This window comes from Myodes glareolus, chromosome 15 (assembly GCF_982192425.1).
Source record: "Myodes glareolus chromosome 15, mMyoGla1.1, whole genome shotgun sequence".
NCBI lineage: Eukaryota > Metazoa > Chordata > Mammalia > Rodentia > Cricetidae > Myodes > Myodes glareolus.
In genome coordinates this window covers 50,745,335-50,765,609 of record NC_142040.1, presented here as the reverse complement: position 1 = coordinate 50,765,609, position 20,275 = coordinate 50,745,335, and the positions used below count along the sequence as shown (strand labels likewise).

Sequence of the window (20,275 nt, the reverse complement as noted above, 5' to 3'; positions counted from 1 at the left end):
TAGTGAAGTATATATTTTGATTACAAATAATCAAATATTTTATATAAATATCATAAAATATGATACAAGTTGAGTAGCCATCATATAAAATTCTTTGGAACAAATATTTTAAAATATGTACATATACACATGAGATACACTGGGAATAGGATTCAAGTTTAGATGTGACATTCACATGTTTCATAGACCAAGGGAAATTTTACACAAAATTTTTAATAACACTGGGTGTTTTGATGATGATTTATCATAAAAAGTCACGTGTGGAATTTTCCAATTTCAGTGTTGCACTAGGGCTCAAAGTTTCGGCTTTGGCACTTTTCTTTTGAGACAGGGTCTCCATAAGTACCCTCAAACAGGTCTCAGCAGACACATGCGCTATTTCTTAGCTAGGAGGAGGATGTTGCGCAATCAAAATCCTAGAATAAGTGTCCTCTAAATCAGGCTAAGAGCCATGAAAACAATGCACCTCAAGGTGTTACAGAGGACTTGGACTATACATAGAAATGTCTAGTAGAAGGAACTGCAAGAACAGTGCAGGGCCGAAGAGTTTGGAAAGTTAAACAAAAATAAACAATAAGGCTACAAATAAGCTGGGTGTGATGGCACATGCCTGTAATGCCAACACATGGGAGGCAGAGGCAGAAGGACTACCACAAGTTCAAAACCAGCAGGGTTCCAGAGTGAGACCTTGTGCTTTGGGATAATGCTCTTGTACACTGTAAACATTTGTCACTCGTATTGGTTTAATAAAACACTGATTGGCTGGTAGCAGGCAGGAAGTATAGGCAGGACGGCCAGACTAGGAGGATTCTGGGAAGAGGAAATGCTCAGTCTGCAGTCACCAGCCAGATACAGAGGAAGCAAGATGAGAATACCTTACCTAGAAAAAGTACATAGTCACGTGGCTAAACACAGATAAGAATTATGGGTTAATTTAAGTTATAAGAGCTGGTTAGTAATAGGCCTGAGCAATAGGTCAACCTAACAGAAGCCTCTGTGTATTTATTTGGGACTGAATGGCTGTGGGACCAGGTGGGACAGAAACTTCCATCTACAACCTTGTCTCAAAAACTACAACCACCAAACACAACAACAGAAAACCCTGCTGGCTTTAACAGAGCTCTAACAAGAGGTTAACAAGGATGTCATGGTGACTGACTTGGCAGGAGCAGCTCTACCCTTTCCAGGATTCATACAAAGAGTCATGTGCAGCAGCAGGGACCTATCAGCCAGTGACAAGCTGCCAAAGGAAACTTTCTTACTTTCCCATGAAGAAAATGACACAAAAAAAAAAAAACAACAGGGATTTCTAAAAACAAGGTGACGATTACAGGAATCTCATTGGTGTTTTATTACCTTAGTGATGTCCATCAGCTCAGAATCCAGCTGAGAAATCGCATCCTGCACTGAGGAATGATGGGAGTACTGCCTTTGTAGTGTCTCTTGGATCTGAAGTTGGATCCTAGCGACCTAGTTTCAACAGAAAATGCAATGTATTAATATCTGTATAATATTCAACAGGTACTGGAAGAAATGATTCTTTATCTAAAAGTTCAAGTTTACTAAAGTGAAGACAGTGTACTAATACAGACTTAATTGCAAGAGACTGCCCTCTCAATGTAACTAATGCCACAGGAAATGAGCTGTCCAAGGTAACTGCCATAACTCAATCATCATAGGCAGAAAACTTTCTAGACTGTGGACGCCATGTGACATGAGTTCACTCCAGAAAGGAGAAGGGAAGTCCGACATGTCATGGACAATCATAGACAAGCAGTTCAATCTGCTCCTTTCATTTACTCATTAGGTCATCCCAGAATGAACAATGCACACTATGCAATCCAATGGCTGCTGAACAGTGGGGAATGTTAAACAAAACAAGAACTAGACATATGCTATGGGAAAATCTCCCAAATTATGCCTCTATGTCCCAACACAGGTACCATAAGATTAATATCCAAACATGACAATAAACATATATGAATAGAAGCATTTAGAATTAATAAGGACTATAGAACTCCAATTCATGGGGGAAGAGGAGACAGTGGTGTAACTGTGGTACTATTCTACATGACACAGACTAAGTATTGTATTACTTACTTCCATTTTCTCTTCTAGTTCATGAAGGAATTCACCATCTGCAGCTATTGACGAAATGGCAGTGGAACTTTTAGCACTAAGAATGGCTCGAGCAATGTATTCTAGTCGCTGTTGAAGCGAAATTTCTGTGCTGGGGGGGAAATCCATAATTTTAGCTATGTTGTTTCTTAAGATCTGAAGATTCAAATATATCAAGTAAGACATACTATTTTAAGACCAGAACACAATAATTAACTAATTGAAATAAAAAAATTATTAGTGCTTTTTTTTTTAAATAGATCTAATTATTTTTTTCTTTTTTTTTTTTTTTTAAAGACAAGTTCTCGCTATGCAGCCCCTGACTGGCCCCAATCACGCTGTCTCCAACCCCAGTGCTGGAATTACAGCTGTGCACTGTCATGTCTGCCCAATGCTTTAGTTTTCTAATGAGAAGCTCATAATTTTAGACAACAAATATTGATGTTTATGTAAAAAAACCTAAAATCCTATTGTTTTTTGTTATCACTAGGGTATACCACATTGGAAAGCATGTTACTGGGGAAAATAGGGTTCTTTTTATTTTTATTTTACATTTTTGGTTTCATTAATAAAAGAATTTTAAGAAGAATAGAAAGAAACCTGGAGACCATTTTATCAGGGCAGGTAAGCTGTAACCCTGGCAGCTGCCTGGAGGAGGAAGATGAAGAGGAAAAAAAGAGAAACAACTCTACGTAAGCAGTCACATGAGGGGTGGGTAGACAGAGACAGAGGCTAATGGATCTGTGTGGCCTGGATATAGCCAGAGAAAAGAGTGATGACGTTCAGAGCATCTGGGAAAATCAAAGCTCTGGAAAAACAGACTATACCAAAGCAGGGGCTTCTTCAAGGATAAGTGGATCGTCTCATTAAGGAATAACTAATTATTCCTCCCTGTCCCTAGCATACCTTCAGGTGAATTCACTTTCCTGTGGGCTAGACTCGTGGGTAGAGGACTGACAGGACAACGGGCTGATCTCTTAAGGGACGACACTTACAGTTAAATAATAGTGTAAAACAGCTCATCTTTTTTGTTTCACTTTGTTCTTTTTTCGAGACAGGGTTTCTGTGTGTATCAGCCCTGGCTGCCCTGGAACTAGCTCTTGTAGACCAGGATGGCCTAGAAGTCACAGAGATACTCCTGTCTCAGGCTCCTGAGTGCTGGGATTAAAGGTGTGTGCACCACCACTCAGCCCCAGCTAATCTTTTTTAAATATGTTTTTATTTCACATGCATTAGTGTTTGCCTGCATTATGTCTCTCTGAGAGTGTCAGATTTTGGAACTGGAGACACAGGTAGTTGTGAGCTGCCATATGGGTGCTGGGAATTGAACCTGGGTCCCCTGAAGAGCAGTAAGAGCTCTCAACCACTGAGCTATCGTTCCAGCTCCATAATAGTTCATCTTTGGAGCAGATCAGACTTGTGTGACTTAACTCAGGGCCAGAGAAAGGTTCCATTCTTTTTACCAGGATGAAACAATGTTTCTTTAATAGAACTTTACAAAGTACTGATATCACTGGCCAAGAAAACTTTAACATACCACCCCTACCTCCAGAACCATGAACAACTGAGACCCTAAAATCATTTGAAAGGTTGAAACTGTGGATGCATGAAACCTAGTCGCAATAAAGAAACAAACATATTCACTTATTGGGAACCTGTCAGATCAACCAGTAACAAAAACATCTTCTGCAGGGGGCTGGTGAGATACGCCATCAGACATAGGTGCAGTACTCACCCCTTGCAGTTGACATAAAGTTCTCTGTGCGTTTAGGAGCCCTGTTAGTAAAGAGATTTTCTTTTCTCCTGCTGTAACCACTACCCCCACACCCATTAAACTAAACATTTTTGTTTGTTTTGAGACAAAGTTTCTTTGTCTAACACCTCTAGCTGTCCTGGAACTTGCTTTGTAGACCAGGCTGGCCTTGAACTCACAGAGCCAGCTTGGCTGTTCCTTCTGAGTGCTGGGATTAAAGGTTTGCACCACCGTGCCCAGCTTAATCTAAACATTTTAAAAGTAAAAAGGAGCAAAAGAGATAGCTCAGCAGTAAGATTGTGTACTTTTCTTCCTAGCGTCCGTGTCAGGTGGCTCACAAATGCCCATGACTCCACTTCTAGATGATCTGATGCCTCTATAACCTCCAGACAGATGCACTGTCTCAGTTTCACACACACACACACACACACACACACACACACACACACACACACACACACACACACTATCTCTCACATTAAAAATGAAATAAATATGCACACATATGCATTAAAAATGAAATAAATATGTGCACACACACTCATTAAAAATGAGATAAATCTTTGGGAAAATATGCTTATTGTAGAAAAAGGCTGAGAGCTGAGGAATGGATGGACAGGTTATCTCGCATGAGGTATGGATAGCAGATGCTCTTGAAAAAGAATTCCAAAGTAAAAGAGTAAAATGATTTTTCAAAGATGGAACTATTAAATTCTGCTGAAAAAATACAATTAAATAAAACTGATTTTTAGGTACTGGTATGACAGCGACATATCGAAGACTTCCAAAGAATAGTTAAGAATAATCCTGAAATGAGATGCTGAAGGCCTGGATTAAGGTGCAGTCCAAAAGCACTTCTACCATGATACATGACAAACATACAGCAGTCACATAACTTTAATATATGCAACTAAAATGAATTTAAATTCTCTCTCCCACCTTCCCATTTTGTGGTGGTTGGTGGAGATGGACCCTGGGGTTTAGATATGTTAGGCAAGAATGTTAGGCACTGTGTCATATCACCATTACTAATAATGTTAATGTGTAACAGTTCTGGCTGTCCTGGACCTCACTCTGCAGACCAGGCTGGATGGAACTCACAGAGATCCGCCTGCCTCTGCCTCCTGAGTGCTGGCACTAAGGGCCCTTGCCACCACCACTGGGCTATTAATGCCAATTCTTAATTACAAAAGCAACAAATTAACAAAGAGCTCTATTGAAAGTTGCCTTTTATTATACCAAAAATTAAGAAGGTCACTTGATACTTTGTATTTGAGGGAAGGGAGTCAAGAAAGCTTTGGACACTTCATCACTTCTGCCAAGCCCAAGCCCCTAGACAGACACAGTGACTGAGACTTCCTACCAGCCATAACTGAACTCTCAGCTTTCTCTTCAGGGGGAGGCCACTGGAGACTGAACTACCTAGGGCCTTTTGTGTGCTAAGCATGTGCTCTCTCAGTGAGCTACCCTCACAGTCCTCCGCACACTTTTGATGGAAGACCCCACTATATTGCCTAGGCTGGCGTCCCTGGGTTCCAATGGACGTAACCGCACACTCAGCTCTGTTCTACTCCTTACAGACCATACCTGTGCATGTCAGCCAGTTTGGAGAGGACGCGAGCAGCACTGCTGAAACTCCTGTTCTTCTCATAATACCTCCAGAGTAAATCCATGTAGCGGACTCTATTCTGGTCCACCTTGGCCATGCGGACTAGATGTGGCTCCAGAAATGGGGAGGCAATCTAGAGGTGGTAGTTACACAAAAAATGTTGTGATCACCTACGTGCTTTGAAAGTAGAAAACAGTATTTTGGGTGTGCCTTCTTTTATGAAAATAAGTTAAACCGAAACCAACACCAAGAGGTGAAATCATTTTCTCATTAGAAATGATTTTCATTGAAGTAATTAATGAAGAACTTTCTATAACACACTAGTAAAAAAATTCAATATAAAATTCTAACTCTTTTAATGAGCGTTGAGAACATAGTCACTGGCTCTGTGCCCAAAAGCCACCCTTGGCACTATCAAACCCCAGGTCTCAAGTTTATAAATCAAACACTGATACTTGAAAAGAACTCACCCTGGAACCTAAAGACTAATCTGGAGACTCCTATCCACAATGTTACTGTTCAAATTAGCTTCTAAACAACATTAAGGCAACAGCCCATTTTGCTCCATAGAAAAAGAAATCACATTCTTAGCTTTATAATAACACTTAATGTTATATATAGGATGAAAAACTAATTTCCTATATCTACAAGAACTATTGTTATGTTAAAGTTATTGTATAAACACTAGTTTTACCTGTAGTAGTTTATCTGCAAGGTCAGCTTGTATTAGCCAGTTATACAGAGCAATACTAAAGAGCTCATCCTTGGATCGCTGAGCCAATTTAAGCATTTGTTCAAACTAAAGTAAACAAAACAGTGAAGATTAGGATGGTTAAAGGCGTTCTTGCTGAACATAACACATCGCCCCCAAACTTCTGGTGAGAAAACAGGTTGAGGGTGTCAGCGCTCATCCCTTTCCGGTAGACCTTTCCAACACACCCCACTTTCAGAATGCATGCATTCCATTCTGTCCCTTACATGATGCCCTGCTTCTTCATTGCTCAGCATGTTGGGATCTGATGACAACACCGGAGGACCGGGTTTTTTGGGTACACTAGGAGACTGAGGAGCAGCCTTACTCTGATTCACCAGTTCCTGAAGAGTGTCTGTAATGCACTTGTAACTGTTTAATCTGAAAAAGAAAAGGTCCATTACTTCTCATCTTAGGCAAGCTCAGGATACAAAAGACCCTGTCTCAATCAATCAAGCAAATAGGCTTGATGATATCTGCCTCTATATCCAACACACAGAGGCTGAGGCAGGACTGAGTTTGAAGCTTGTTTCAAAACCTAAAACAAGGGATTGGAGAGATGGCACAGTAGTTAAGAACATAGCTACCCATTCCAAGGACTACACGGCAGATCATAACCTATGGAATTTCAGTTCCAGGAGACCTGACATCCTCTTCTAGCCTCCACAGATACAAGGTACAAGTGACGCACATACGTGCAGGCAAAAGACTTATATACCTGATATAAAAATAAAATTCAAAAGAAAACACCTTCTAAACCAAACAAAAGCACCCTGTATCCTCTATAGCTCCCTCAAAAACTCCAATATTTTTCAAAAGATTTGAATACTATTTGGTTGAATGTAGAAGGCAAAACCACACAAAACAACATTTTTGACTCAAACCAGAAACTGGAAAGGAAAGGAAGCCAGTTTCATTTTCAAATCAGGGATATCAAAAAATATAATAAAGTTTCAAAAGAAAAAATAGATAAATAAAAGAAAACCCTACAGCTACACGTCAAAAATCATTTATAAAAGGCAGGTGTGGTGATACATGCCTTCAATCCTAGTATTTGGGAACAGGGAAGATCAGAGTTTGAGTCCAGACTGGTTTACACAGATTTCCAGCTTCCCCAGGGAAACATAGTGAGACTGTCTCAAAACAAAAACACAATAAAAACCGCTTGTAAGGACAATGGCAGCTCAGCAGATGAAAAGGCGCTTGCTATGCAAGTCTGAGGATGTGTATTCAGATTTACGGACTTGTGCCAAAAAGCAGGGGTGGCCATGTCCAGGGCAGTAACTCCAGCACTGAGTGGCCCTAGGATTGTTGGCACCTGCCGACTGCCAGCCCAACTCCAGCTTCAGTAAGAAACCCTGCAAAGGAGTTCTGTGGAGACTGACAGAAAACAGCTCACACGATATCTTCCCCTGGCTTCCAAGTGTGCACATACATATGCATATCACACGCACAAATACACAAAACACTTGCAAGTGCTTTTTCAATTTTTATAAGACTAAGATTTTATCACTAGAACAGGAATTATAATCCTCATTCAGGACTTGATAAAAACCAGTTCTTTTAAAGTAAAGAACATACTTAAATTTTACAAGGGTTGTACTTGAAGTGTTCCTTCCCTATATATAATTATTATTATTATTATTATTATTATTATTTTGGTTTTTCGAGACAGGGTTTCTCTATAGCTTTGGAGCCTGTCGTGGAACTAGTTCTTGTAGACCAGGCTGGCCTCGAACTCTCAGAGATCCACCTGCCTCTGTCTCCTGAGTGCTGGGATTAAAGGCGTGTGCCACCACTACCTGGCTGTTCCTTTCCTATATTAGCAATCAAAATTTTATATAAAAAAGACCTATCTCATAAAATCTGACAATCCAACCAAGGCTCAAGAACTTACCTCTCTTGGAAAGTCTGAAGACCAACAACATCTTCTTCTGGTTCTCCATGTTTATAGAAATGGAGTCCAAGACCCTGAGGATCTTTTTTCTCAGCAGCAGTAAGAGAGAGTTCCACCACACCCTCATAAAAGCGCACTGGTGGAGAGAAAAGCCAATGCTTACTAAGCTGCCAGTGCTTTTCCTTAGCATGCACACAAGGGAACCAGAAAGTTGTATTTCTAGTAAATTTTTGCTATTCTGATAACAGGATCACAAAAGTTCTGATGCGTCTACTTATTTAAAAAAAGGGGGGGGCCCTAATGTGACTGGAAGGCAGCTATTAATGGACCCCTCCTTGAAAAGAACCTTTCTACATAAAATCAACAGAGAGCAGTTTCAGAGAAAGAACCATGATTCAAATCTTTGCTAACAGTCACAGTTCTTACTTTTAAGATTAGTCAAAAAATTTTAGGCATATTAAAAATAAGTGAAACTCAGTGGTATAAATTGACAATGACCAAAATTTCAAAATCAAAAAAGCTGTATTAATAGCCAGAAACAGAAGAGGTGTGTATAATCTCATGCTTGAGAGGTAGAGGCAGAATAATCAGAAGATCAAGGATACCCTTGGCTATAGGGTACTCAAGGCCAGTCTGAGTTAAACATGAGACTGACTCAAACATAAATAAGCACTTGCCACACATGTTCAGGTGCTACGTTTGATCTCCAATGACAAGAAAATCTACACAATACAAAGCATCATTGGCCATAGATGTCAGAAGATCCGCATTTGGGAAGAAACTGTCACCCTGCTGTAGGGCAATCGCGCTATGTTAAGAAGAAGACACAAAGAGCAGCTTGCTTCTCACCTTGCCTGTACTGAGCACAAACACTGGAGAGGTCGACTTGGTTGCTGATTTTTTGATATTCCTTCAGTGATTCCCTTAACATTCTTTCTTTTTCACTCTTATTTTGAACTTGTCGGGATCGCTGAAGAAGCTCATTTGCCTAGAGAGATGACAAAAGCTTAAACAGACAAACTAAGCAGGCAGATGATGCTGTCTTCTTAGTCTGTCTAAATTTACATGTGGTTTATTATTATTATAGATTAAAAACTCTACAAACTTCTTAATTTTAGGAAGAAAAGTTTTTGACCAAAAAAATCCTAGCTAGTCTTAATTCCTCTCCCAAGTATGTTAAGTCAGATAGCTTTGTCTGGGAATGCTCTTGCCTAGTCAATACATTTCTGGTCAGCAGGCAGTTCATCATGTGACACTTAGTTATTTTTTTCCACCTGTAGGAAAGGATCAATAAGAATTGCCTCATTAACTTTGATTCACTCCAGATTTACTTAAAGTCTTAATGATTTTCCTTACTTTCTATGAAGAAAACAAATTTCTTAGTGAATAAATTTTCTTAATTTCAAATTAGGTTATTTTCCTTAATTGCTAACCTTTCTCTTTTTTTAAATTTATGTGTATGGGTATTTTGCTTGCATGTATGTCTGTGCAGCATGCATGTTCCTGATACTCACGGATGTCAGATTCCGTGGAACTGGTTTTAAAGACAGTTGTAAGCTGCCCTGTGAGTGCTAGAAATTGAACCTGGTCTGCTGGAAGAGCAGTCAGTGCTTTTAATCAGATTAATCTCTCCAGCCCTATGACCTTGGACTTTTAAAACACTGCCTAAAAATACTGTCAAAGACTTTTCTATATATAACACTTAAAAGAGCATATATCTGTTGTTAAGAAATTATGTATTTCAACCCCCTCTTAGTTGAGGATTCTAAGTCCAGAACATATTAAGAGACAGCCCTGCGATCATATATGGAAAACCACGAGTTCTCCGTCCCCTTCACCACACCTTGGAACAAACTGCATCATCCGTGCTGTACAGAAGTGGGCAGATGTCCTGCAGGTGTGAACTAATGCCATCCACAGCTGCATTGTCTCTGATGTAGCAGCTGATAAGAGAAGCAATTAATGCGCCGGTGAGCTCTTTGTCTCTAATCACCAGATCCTTAAAGGTGGTGATCTTTAGCTGCTCCTGGAATTCCTAGAAAGAGAGAAAGCCTTTCATCAAATCCATAAAAATACAAAAAGATACTCCTCACAAACTGAAATTTCTTCCTTCTTTCTCTCTCTCTCTCTCTCTCTCTCTCTCTCTCTCTCTCTCTCTCTCTCTTTCTTTCTTTGACAGGGTCTTACTTACTAGGTAGCACTAGCTGGCCTAGAACTTATTATGAAGACCTGGCTGGCAGAATACAACATACAGAATATCCATCTCCTCCTCCCAAATGTTAGAATTACAGGCATGAGCCAGAATACAACACACAGAATACCCATCTCCTCCTCCTAAATGTTGGAATTACAGGAATGAGCCACAATGCTTAGATTTCATTAATAACAAAAGATACCTTAAATACCAGTAGACTCTAATCTGAATGAGAAAATAGGGCTGAGTGTGAGCTTAGTCATAAGGCCCTGGTTCAATTCCCAGCACTGACAAAGAAAATACACTAAGCCACTGATACACAGCTCTGCAAAGAACTCCAATAAAACATAAAAGTTGGAGGTGACCTTCAGTAGGTCTACTTCAAACCTCCGACTTTATATATGAGAAAAATCGAGCCAAGGCAGAGTCAGTCCTAGTACCAGAACACTTTTGGAAGCCAGCAAAAAAACAATCCCTAGGCCACATTTTAAAAACTCTGGCTAGAAGCCAGGCAGTGGAATTTCTGGCTAGAGCTGGGTATGGTAGCTCACACCTTTGATCTCAGCACTTGGAGGTAGAGGCAGGCAGATCTCTGTGAGTTCAAGGCCAGCCTGGAGTAGGCAGGAAGTTCCAAGACAACCAGAGTTACAAAGTGAGATTCTATCTCCAAAAAGTCAAACAAATAAACAGGGAAGATTCTGAGCTTTCATTTACTTTTCCTAAATAATATTAGGATTCTAGCATTAAATGCAGGAATCTGACCAGCATTTTGAATGAATTTGCTTGCTAAGATGGAGTTCAAAAGGGTAAAGTCATTTATAGTCCAGTAAGATATTTTACAGGAATGTATTTTCTTAAATTTCAACAAAAATATCAATAAAATATGGCAAGTTTTGGGACAAACACCTAGTTTGCATTCCCCGAGAAAATAATTGTCAATGGAAGGAAAGGAAGCTCTCACAACGGATCACAGACAACAGGTGTGGTGAAAAGGGACCTGTCCTTTTACAATCCGACAAAAATCGGATGGCATGGAAAATAAGATAGCCATCAACTGAATATGAGTTTTAAATTTTAAAAAGGGAAGACAAAAAACCATGCTTAAAAATAAGAAAAGCTTTCAACAACAACAATCATAACCACACTCTGGGCGCCCATAGAGAGACCCAGGGTCTAACCGTTTCACTTGAAATGCTGCTACCAGCCAAGACGTAAGGAGGCTGGAGAAACAACTCAGCAGTCAGGAGCACTGGCTGCTCTCCAGAAGACACAAGTTCAATTCCCAGAACCCCCATGGGAGCTCACAACCATCTGTAACTCCAGTTCCATGGAATCTTGATACCTTCTATGGGAAGCACCAGACAGGCATGGGGTGTTCTTATATACATCCATGCAGAACATGTATCCACATCAATTTTTCTCTCTTTATTTTTTGAGTTGGAGTTTTTCTGTACTCAGCTCTTGCTGTTCTGGAATTAATTAACTATGAATACGAAGCTGGCCTACAACTCACAGAGATCCTCCTGTGACAGCCTCCAAGTGCTGGCATCAAAGGTTTGCGCCACCACATCAGGCCCACATAAACTTTTTAAAACAACAACAACAACAATAACGAAAGTCAAGACTAAAGCACTTTGGGTATCAAACAACCCTAAAGGACAAACCCGCCTCACCTTTTGAAGTTCTCCTACAATGACAGTAAACTGATGTTCACAAAGAAGCTTCCACAAAGCCAGGGCCTGGTAGGATTTTCTAACCAGCTGCTGGATTGCCTGAAGTGAAATCTTCTCACTCAGTTGTGCCTCTGATGACAAAACACAACTAATGAAATATAAAATGACAGCAGGTGAACTGTTGTCTTATGTCAAATAAAACATAGCTAAGCGTGAAATTCCCATGTTTCTCCCTCCTCCACCATCAGCAACAATTACCACTGATACCGTCATATTATCCCCCTCAGGAAATACATTTGTGTGCATACACATGAAAACAATTGCATACGCATACATGAGAAATAAAGCACTGCAGTGTGTTTGTCTCATTTTCTGGGCACGCCACATTTGAAGGTTCTCAGCCAGAGGACGTTTGGACTACTTCCCACACAGTGCCACTGAATCAACGGTAACTTAGAAGGCCTTCTGGAAGGTACCACCATGTTCCTCACAACTGAATCAACGGCAACTTAGAAGGCCTTCTGGAAGGTACCACCATGTTCCTCACAACTGAATCAACGGTAACTTAGAAGGCCTTCTGGAAGGCACTACCATGTTCCTCAGGACCGAGTTTCTCAAACCCTACATTAATATACCCTAGTACATTATTAAACTCAGTTAGTCAAGATAATTTTGCCTTATCTTTTAAATAAGTAAGATACACCAAAAAGGACAAAGTGGACAAACATTATATACTGTGTATAATATTAATAATACAATAGAATGCTATTCAATCTTAAACTGGAAATTCTAACACATCCTACGACATGAATGAATGTAAAAAACTGTATGTTAAGTGAAGTAAGCCAGTAATAAAATGAAGGAAACTGCTCACACCAAGTACCCAGAGGAAGTCTAAGGACAGAAGATGAAAATAAACTGGTAGGTGCCATAAACTGAAGACAGGGAAAAAAGGAATTGATGTGTGGTGGTTACACTGAGTTTCACTACTGAATAATGAAAAGTTCCCGAGGGGGACACCGGTTGCTCAGCGATGTGAGTATACTGAAGATGCTCAACTGTCTACTTCACAGGGGCTCTGGGGCCTAAACTGAACACGGGTATTCCGCAGGAATACATTCAGACAGGGGAATCAGTTCCTCGGCTGTGTCCCCACTGGGGAGCCCACGAGCTTCAACGGATACTCCCAAACCAGTGATCACCCAGATGGCCCCGAATGAAGAGGCCACACAATAAAACTCAGTCATGAGGAACTGGGCTGTATGTGGGAGTTTGACTGGAGTGGAAAGGAGGTAGGAAAGAGGGAGGGAGAGTGGAAGCAGAATGCATATACATTTTTGAAGTTGTTGAAAACTGAATAAAAAAATAACTAAAATGGTCAACTTTATGGTTATGTATGTCACTGTGATGAAGAAGAAACTCATCAGAGTGTATCATGCCTTCTGGTGGCAAAGAAGCACAAATTTCTGAAGTATATACTTTCATATGCTATGAAGTAAAGCTGAATTCTGGAAATAAACAATTTCCATGCTACTCGAGTTTTACAACCACAAAGATGGTACTTAAATAATAAAAATGTCTGTGTTTTCAGACATGTTCAGTCTGAAAGCCCATTGTTTTCTTTATAGGTAGTGCAACTCTTTGGTGGGGTCACGTGTGTAACTGACCACAAGAAATAATTTACCATGAAACTTCCTCTGCAGCTCTTGTTGCATTTGCTGGGTGTTTCCATTCTCAGGACGCATGAATCCTACAAGCCTCTGCTGCACCTTGGCTGTAGCACTGAAACAGAAACAGAGTGTGAGTTTGACAGCATCACTGGGGTGTGTAAGGTCTACAGTTCTCTGTCTCTCTTCCCCTAGTGTGTGTGTAAAGTCTACAGTTCTCTCTGTCTCTCTTCCCCTAGTCTGTGTGTAAGGTCTACAGTTCTCTCTGTCTCTCTTCCCCTAGTGTGTGTGTAGTGTCTACAGTTCTCTCTCTTCCCCTAGTCTGTGTGTAAGGTCCACAGTTCTCTCTGTCACTCTTCCCCTAGTGTGTGTGTAATGTCTACAGTTCTCTGTCTCTCTTCCCCTAGTCTGTGTGTAAGGCCTACAGTTCTCTGTCTCTCTTCCCCTAGTGTGTGTGTAAGGCCTACAGTTCTCTCTCTTCCCCTAGTGTGTGTGTAATGTCTACAGTTCTCTGTCTCTCTTCCCCTAGTGTGTGTGTAAGGTCTACAGTTCTCTGTCTCTCTTCCCCTAGTGTGTGTGTAAGGCCTACAGTTCTCTGTCTCTCTTCCCCTAGTCTGTGTGTAAGGCCTACAGTTCTCTGTCTCTCTTCCCCTAGTGTGTGTGTAAGGTCTACAGTTCTCTGTCTCTCTTCCCCTAGTGTGTGTGTAAGGTCTACAGTTCTCTGTCTCTCTTCCCCTAGTGTGTGTGTAAGGCCTACAGTTCTCTGTCTCTCTTCCCCTAGTGTGTGTGCAGTTTAACTTCTTTTAGTAAAACGAGACTGTGCAGTCCAGGCACTAGCATGAAAGATGACAATTGGCAGTTACTAAAGTTACCGTGACTGAGGGTCAACCTTCACAGTCAGCAAGTTTAAACACATTCTTATTTCTGAACATTAACTGAAAATATTGCCCGCTCATGCAACTTTTTCAAATGCTATTACTGCCGGATGCAGAAGTCACCAAATATTCAAATACAATAGAGATAACCACATGTTTGAAAACTGCAATGTGCCAAAAATTCACTAAAAAACAAACAAACAAACAAAAAAAACAACCAAAAACAAACCAAAGAAATACCAAACAAGATTCACAACAAACACTTAAGAATCTAGACAGTTCACAGCAGTCTTTTGAAGAATTTCACTAATATCTTAAGGTTTTTTATTTTTTGGTTTTTGACACAGTGTTTCTGGGCAGCCCTGTCTGTCCTGGAACTCACTCTAGATCAAGTTGGCCTCGAACTCAGAGATATGTATGTGTCTGTCTCCCAAGTGCCTAGAATAAAGGTATGCACTACTACCACCTGGCCTTTTAAAAACAAAAACACAAGTTTATAAAAACATTGGCATAGTTTAGTGTCCAGCTGTCATTTTGTTTCTATGACCATCAGAGAGCTATGAATACTCCACCACTGGTGGGTCTGCTTAACTTAATTCAAGAGTTTATTCGTAGGATTGCTAAACCATATTACAAGAGCTGGGTGCCATGAAAAAGGGTAAGTTGTCAAAAAAAGAACACTTGGATTTATAATATGGCTAGAAAGAACAGACGCTATTTAAAATAACATGTCTGGGCTGGTACGATAGCTTAATAGGTAACAGGGCTTGTTGCCGAGTCTGATGACCAGAAGCCACACCACATGGTAGCAGAAGAACCAATTCAGGCACCTTGTACTCGGACCGCCACACAGATACCGTGGTACACACACCTCCCACCCACACAACTCCACATAAAGGTCATTTTAAAAAAATAGAGAAACAGTAACATAGAAATGAACAGAGTCTTTCCTAACATTATGGAAACAAATAATCCAAGCACACACACACACAGGCATTGTGTATTTCCATGTAGGTAAAATACCAGGCCGAGTCACTGTGAGAGAAAGCAGACTACTGGACACGAACTGGAGGAGAGGAAATGAAGAGGGATTGATAATGGGCACAGAGTTTCTTTCTGGAACAAGGACAATGTCCCAGGATTGAAAAGTGATGGTGTGTAACCTTGTGAATACACTAGAACCCACATGAAAGCACCAGTTAACGGGACAGCTCTTGGACTCCCAGCACTCAGGAGACAGAAGCTGGTAGAACTCTGTGATATCCAGCCTGGTCCATGGGTTCCAGGACAACCAGGGCTAAGAAGAGAAACCCTGTCTCCAAAACCAAAAGCCAAAAAAATTAGGATAAAATAAAATAATAAAATATAATGACTGTACGGCATAGGCCTAATATTTCAACAAAATACAACGGCAAACAAAATGAATATCTAGGCCTGTATTTCAGTAGTAGAGTAGCATGCCTACCATGTGGCAAGGCCCTGGGTTTCATCTCCATACCTCAAAGAAAAAAGAAAAAGCATCCGTCATACACAATAAAAAGTGAATAAATAATTCTGCTTCTTACTTTGGATTTCCTAGGGGTCCTCCAGAAAACTGGGAATTTCTGTCTAGGAATTCCTGCAAACCCTTCAGTTCCTGTAGCACAGACTCTAGCAGCTGGCTGGGAACACTGCTTTCAATCTGTAAGAAGGAGAGTTCCAAAAGTTTAAAGACATAGAAAATGTGCACGCATAAAAAAGTACTCATTAGAGCCAGCACTGAATATATATAGTTTAGTTGTAAGCTACACTATGTTTATAAACAGTACAGTTCTTAAGTCCATTCAAGCATCCAGTTAGCCATAAAGGGCAATGAAAATTACCCATGAACTTCCTCTCCTGTTCTTTTAACATTAACATATAAATTAGGTGCAGAAAAACACAAATATTAAGTGAACATCTTAATTACTTTCCACATTTCCATGATCATCATTCAGATCCCAGTACAGCATATTAACAACACCTACATCCTCATGGCCTTTTCTGACTATTAATCAATCATCCTGCCTTCAAGGAATCCTTCTTCCTACTATTATAATCCATTGATTCAGCCAATTCTGAAGTGCATACAATTACTATGTTAGATAAAATATATCTTAATAGAAAAGTGAATTTTAATTCTAGCAGTTGGGAGGCAGAGGCAGGTGGATCTCTTTAGACTAAGGCCAGTTTATTCTTCAAAGTGAATTCTATACTCAGGGTACTATACAGAGAAACTGATTTGAAAACCAAAAAATCCACCACCCCCCCAAATAAAAAAACAAAAAGAAAGGTAAACTCTAAAAGAGCATCACAATCAGATTGGTGGTGCAGTCAGTGCATGTGCACAATCCTAGTACTAGAGGCTGTAGCAAAAAAACCACAAATCAAAGTCAGCTTGAAATGCATAACAAGACCCTGTCTTGAAAATCAACAACAATAACCAGACGGAAAAACAGAACACAAAGAAAAGTAAAGGAAAAAGATTCTCTAAAGAAATTTTCCTGTTGTGATAACAAAACTCTGTAAGGTATTTCCTTAAAGCAATTTGAGAAGAGTGTGAACTCAGGCTAACCAGTGCTGAGATTATGAGAGTTTCTAGCGTGCATGAAAAGAAGTGAGAGCAGATGGGGAAACTAAATATTAGGCTGACTCTTTGACCCTCACAACAGCTTTGAGAAAGAGACAGGCTGTTCTTTTCACTTTGCAGTAGAGTAACAGGCTGTGACAGGGACAAGATCCAAACTAGAGAGAGGACAGGTACCTGTGACATTAAGACACATGGAATACGACCTACTGACATCATCTACGGGTTCCATGCGAACAAGGAGATGGAGATGATACACAGAAACTTACTGCAGTGATCTCCCTGCTGGAACTCTTGAAGACTCTTTCAACAACTAAGCTAGCATCCCAAATATTTCTGGAACGAAAAGTGTTTTAATTATTATACTGTAAACGAATGCAATGTTTTATTACATGCAGTTACTCTTCCGTAGGAATGTAATGCTCTAATCACATTTTTAAACTTAGCAACTACTTACTATGTTTCATGGAAAACGGGGCTGGCGAGCTAGCTGGTTCATCAAGAAAAGACACTTCCTTGTAGTACAAGCCTAGTGGCCTGAAAGCCATCCCCTGAGCCCACTTGAAGGTGGAAGGAGAAAAATGATTTCACTAAAGTGTCCTCTGACATCCACATGTACATTGTGGCATATCCTTATCCTCCATCATGCATGCACACACCAATAATATATAAAAACAGGAAAATTTCAAACATAACATCCCTACTACTCCAGAATGAGTCTATTAAATGAAAGCCTACTAAAGAAAAAGTTCAGTGGTTAAGAACTCGTGCTGCAGGCTGGAGCGATGGCTCAGAAGTTAAGAGCACTGACTGTGTTTCCAGGGGTCTTGAGTTCAATTCCCAGCAACTACATGGTGGCTCACAACCATCTATAATGAGATCTGGTGCCCTCTTCTGGCCTGCAGGCATACATGCAGACAGAACACTGTATACATAATAAATCAATCAATCAAAAAAAAAAAAAAAAAAAAAAGAAGAAGACGTGCTGCTCTTGCAGAGGATCTAGGTTCAGTTCCCAGCATCCGCATGACAGCTAACAACAATATGTAACTCCACTTTCAGGAGATATGATGCCTTCTTCTGGCCTCCATGGTCACCAGACATACACACAGCGCACATACATATACATGCAGGAAAAGCATTTATATACATAAAATAAAAATTGAAATACAAACACACACACGTATTTATCTCCACATGTATATGTGTATATATATGTATCTCCACATGTAACTATATATATATATATATATATATATCCATGCAGCTAATTAGAGTTTCCTCTGCACGATGACTTCTATACCCGTCCTTAAAGGGATGGAGACTGCTCCCCACCTTTTGAATCAAGGCTGGCCAGATAAGGCAGGACAGAGAATGGCACTGCTGTAAACAGAGGCACTGACAGGCTTTGCAAATTTCTACCTTCTCCTGCAACCCTGCCACCAGCAAGAGACCAATGCTTGACTGTCATACTGAAGGATGAGACCATACAGAGAAAAGAACTGTGTGGCCATTTCACACCAGTGGATAAATGGGCCTCGAAACATATAGAAATATGCCAAGATAAATAAAACTCTTTCTACTGTCGCATCTGATTGCATATGTAAGGCCAGACCTGTCCAGCTGAAATCTACAAACAGAATGCTCTATGAGACTAGTTATTAATATGCATGAAGATGTAAGCTGAGATTATATGCACAGAAATAAAACAACGAATACAGTTAAAGGGCTGAGCAATGCAAAAACAATCTTATCAGTGGATGGGCGTAAAACAAAAAATAAAATTCACTAAGTAATGTCCTAAATATAGATTTAAGAATACTTCACAACTGTAAATAAGACAAAACGGGACAATAGTAGTCTACAAAATACTTACCCCATGATTCGAGAAAAGTAAATGCAAATACCATTGTGTTTTCCTGAGTACACAATCTCTGGTCCAGTCAAACCACTCATGCTTGCAGCCTGCATTGCTGGGTTTCCCACAGCATACATTGGGGTTGACATGGTAGGAGGTTGAGCACCTGCACACAGAGAAGAAAGTCTCTTACAAGTAAACCCTAGGCCAAGCAGTGGTGGTATACGCCTTTAATCCTAGCACTTGGGAGGCAGAGACAGGCGGATCTCTGTGAGTTCGAGGCCAGCTTAGTATACAGAGCAAGTTCCAGGACAGGCTCCAAAGCTACAGAGAAACTCTCAAAAAACCAAAAAAGTAAATCCTAGGTTCACAACTGAGGCTCATGAACTCCAGCTTACTACTACTATTTTGCTAAATGGACAAAGAATCAAACAGTGCTCTAATGCACATCTCTATTTATATCCAAGGATCAGTAAGGCTCTCAGACCTCATCAGAGAAGATTCCTTGTGTCATAATTGTTGGCTAACAAAGAAATTCACAGAGGTTGAAATGCAGAGCATAAGTACCTGTGGATTTTAGTCACAATGGGACACCTATATCATAGCCCAACCCCAAGCCACCACCAGAAGGCACAATGTGAGAGGGGGTGTAAGACTGTAAGAACCGGAGGTCAGAGAGGAACAGGTGACATGAAAGGACCACTACACTCACGAGCTCACTGCAGGGCTGGCTAGACAAGAGTGAACCAGTCAGCATTCCAGCATGGAAGAAGGGCTCACAAGTCTTTACCCTAGCTGAGGAGCTATAACAGTTGATGGCTTCTGGCTGTTAAGGGTTGGTATGGTCCTTGTATGCTACAGTGGGTGGCCCCATGTCCCTGTCCACTAGTATGTAGACAGCACAAACTGGACTGGGTGGGCTATTAAAAAAAGAGGAGAGAGGTTGAGGAGTGGAGCTTTGGTACAGTAATTCTGGAAGGAGTTGGAATTAAATATGCTCAAACACACTATCCATGTACGAAATTCTCAAATTAATAAATAGTTTTTTAAAAAGAAATATGAAACGTTTAGAAATTTCAATAATCTACTTGATTTATCTAGACAAAAAAAGGAAATATTTAAAGATAATGGAAGAAAAAATATACATTTAATTATTTTTGATAAAAAAAAAGAGTAGATCTGTATAGTTGTTGTTTTTATACTTTACTCTTTTGGGGACCCGCCACTCAGCTCCCAAACAAATCACACACAGAGGCTCGTCCTGACATAAAAATG

The 20,275-nt window shown here is 40.2% G+C and overlaps 1 protein-coding gene across 1 annotated transcript in view; it reads right to left on the bottom strand.

Moving 5' to 3' along the window:
* Nup155 (nucleoporin 155) overlaps nt 1-20,275 on the bottom strand; it is a 59,934-nt gene that overhangs the window by 9,561 nt on the left and 30,098 nt on the right. The window contains exons 18-30 of the mRNA XM_048428910.3: nt 19,019-19,166; nt 17,412-17,478; nt 16,103-16,218; nt 13,680-13,777; nt 11,996-12,126; nt 9,972-10,163; nt 8,978-9,116; nt 8,129-8,264; nt 6,459-6,612; nt 6,175-6,279; nt 5,459-5,613; nt 2,101-2,230; nt 1,357-1,470 (exon numbers count right to left, since the gene is read on the bottom strand). Coding sequence (XP_048284867.2) covers nt 1,357-1,470; nt 2,101-2,230; nt 5,459-5,613; nt 6,175-6,279; nt 6,459-6,612; nt 8,129-8,264; nt 8,978-9,116; nt 9,972-10,163; nt 11,996-12,126; nt 13,680-13,777; nt 16,103-16,218; nt 17,412-17,478; nt 19,019-19,166 — 1,685 coding nt within the window. The remainder of the gene's footprint in view (nt 1-1,356; nt 1,471-2,100; nt 2,231-5,458; nt 5,614-6,174; nt 6,280-6,458; nt 6,613-8,128; nt 8,265-8,977; nt 9,117-9,971; nt 10,164-11,995; nt 12,127-13,679; nt 13,778-16,102; nt 16,219-17,411; nt 17,479-19,018; nt 19,167-20,275) is intronic.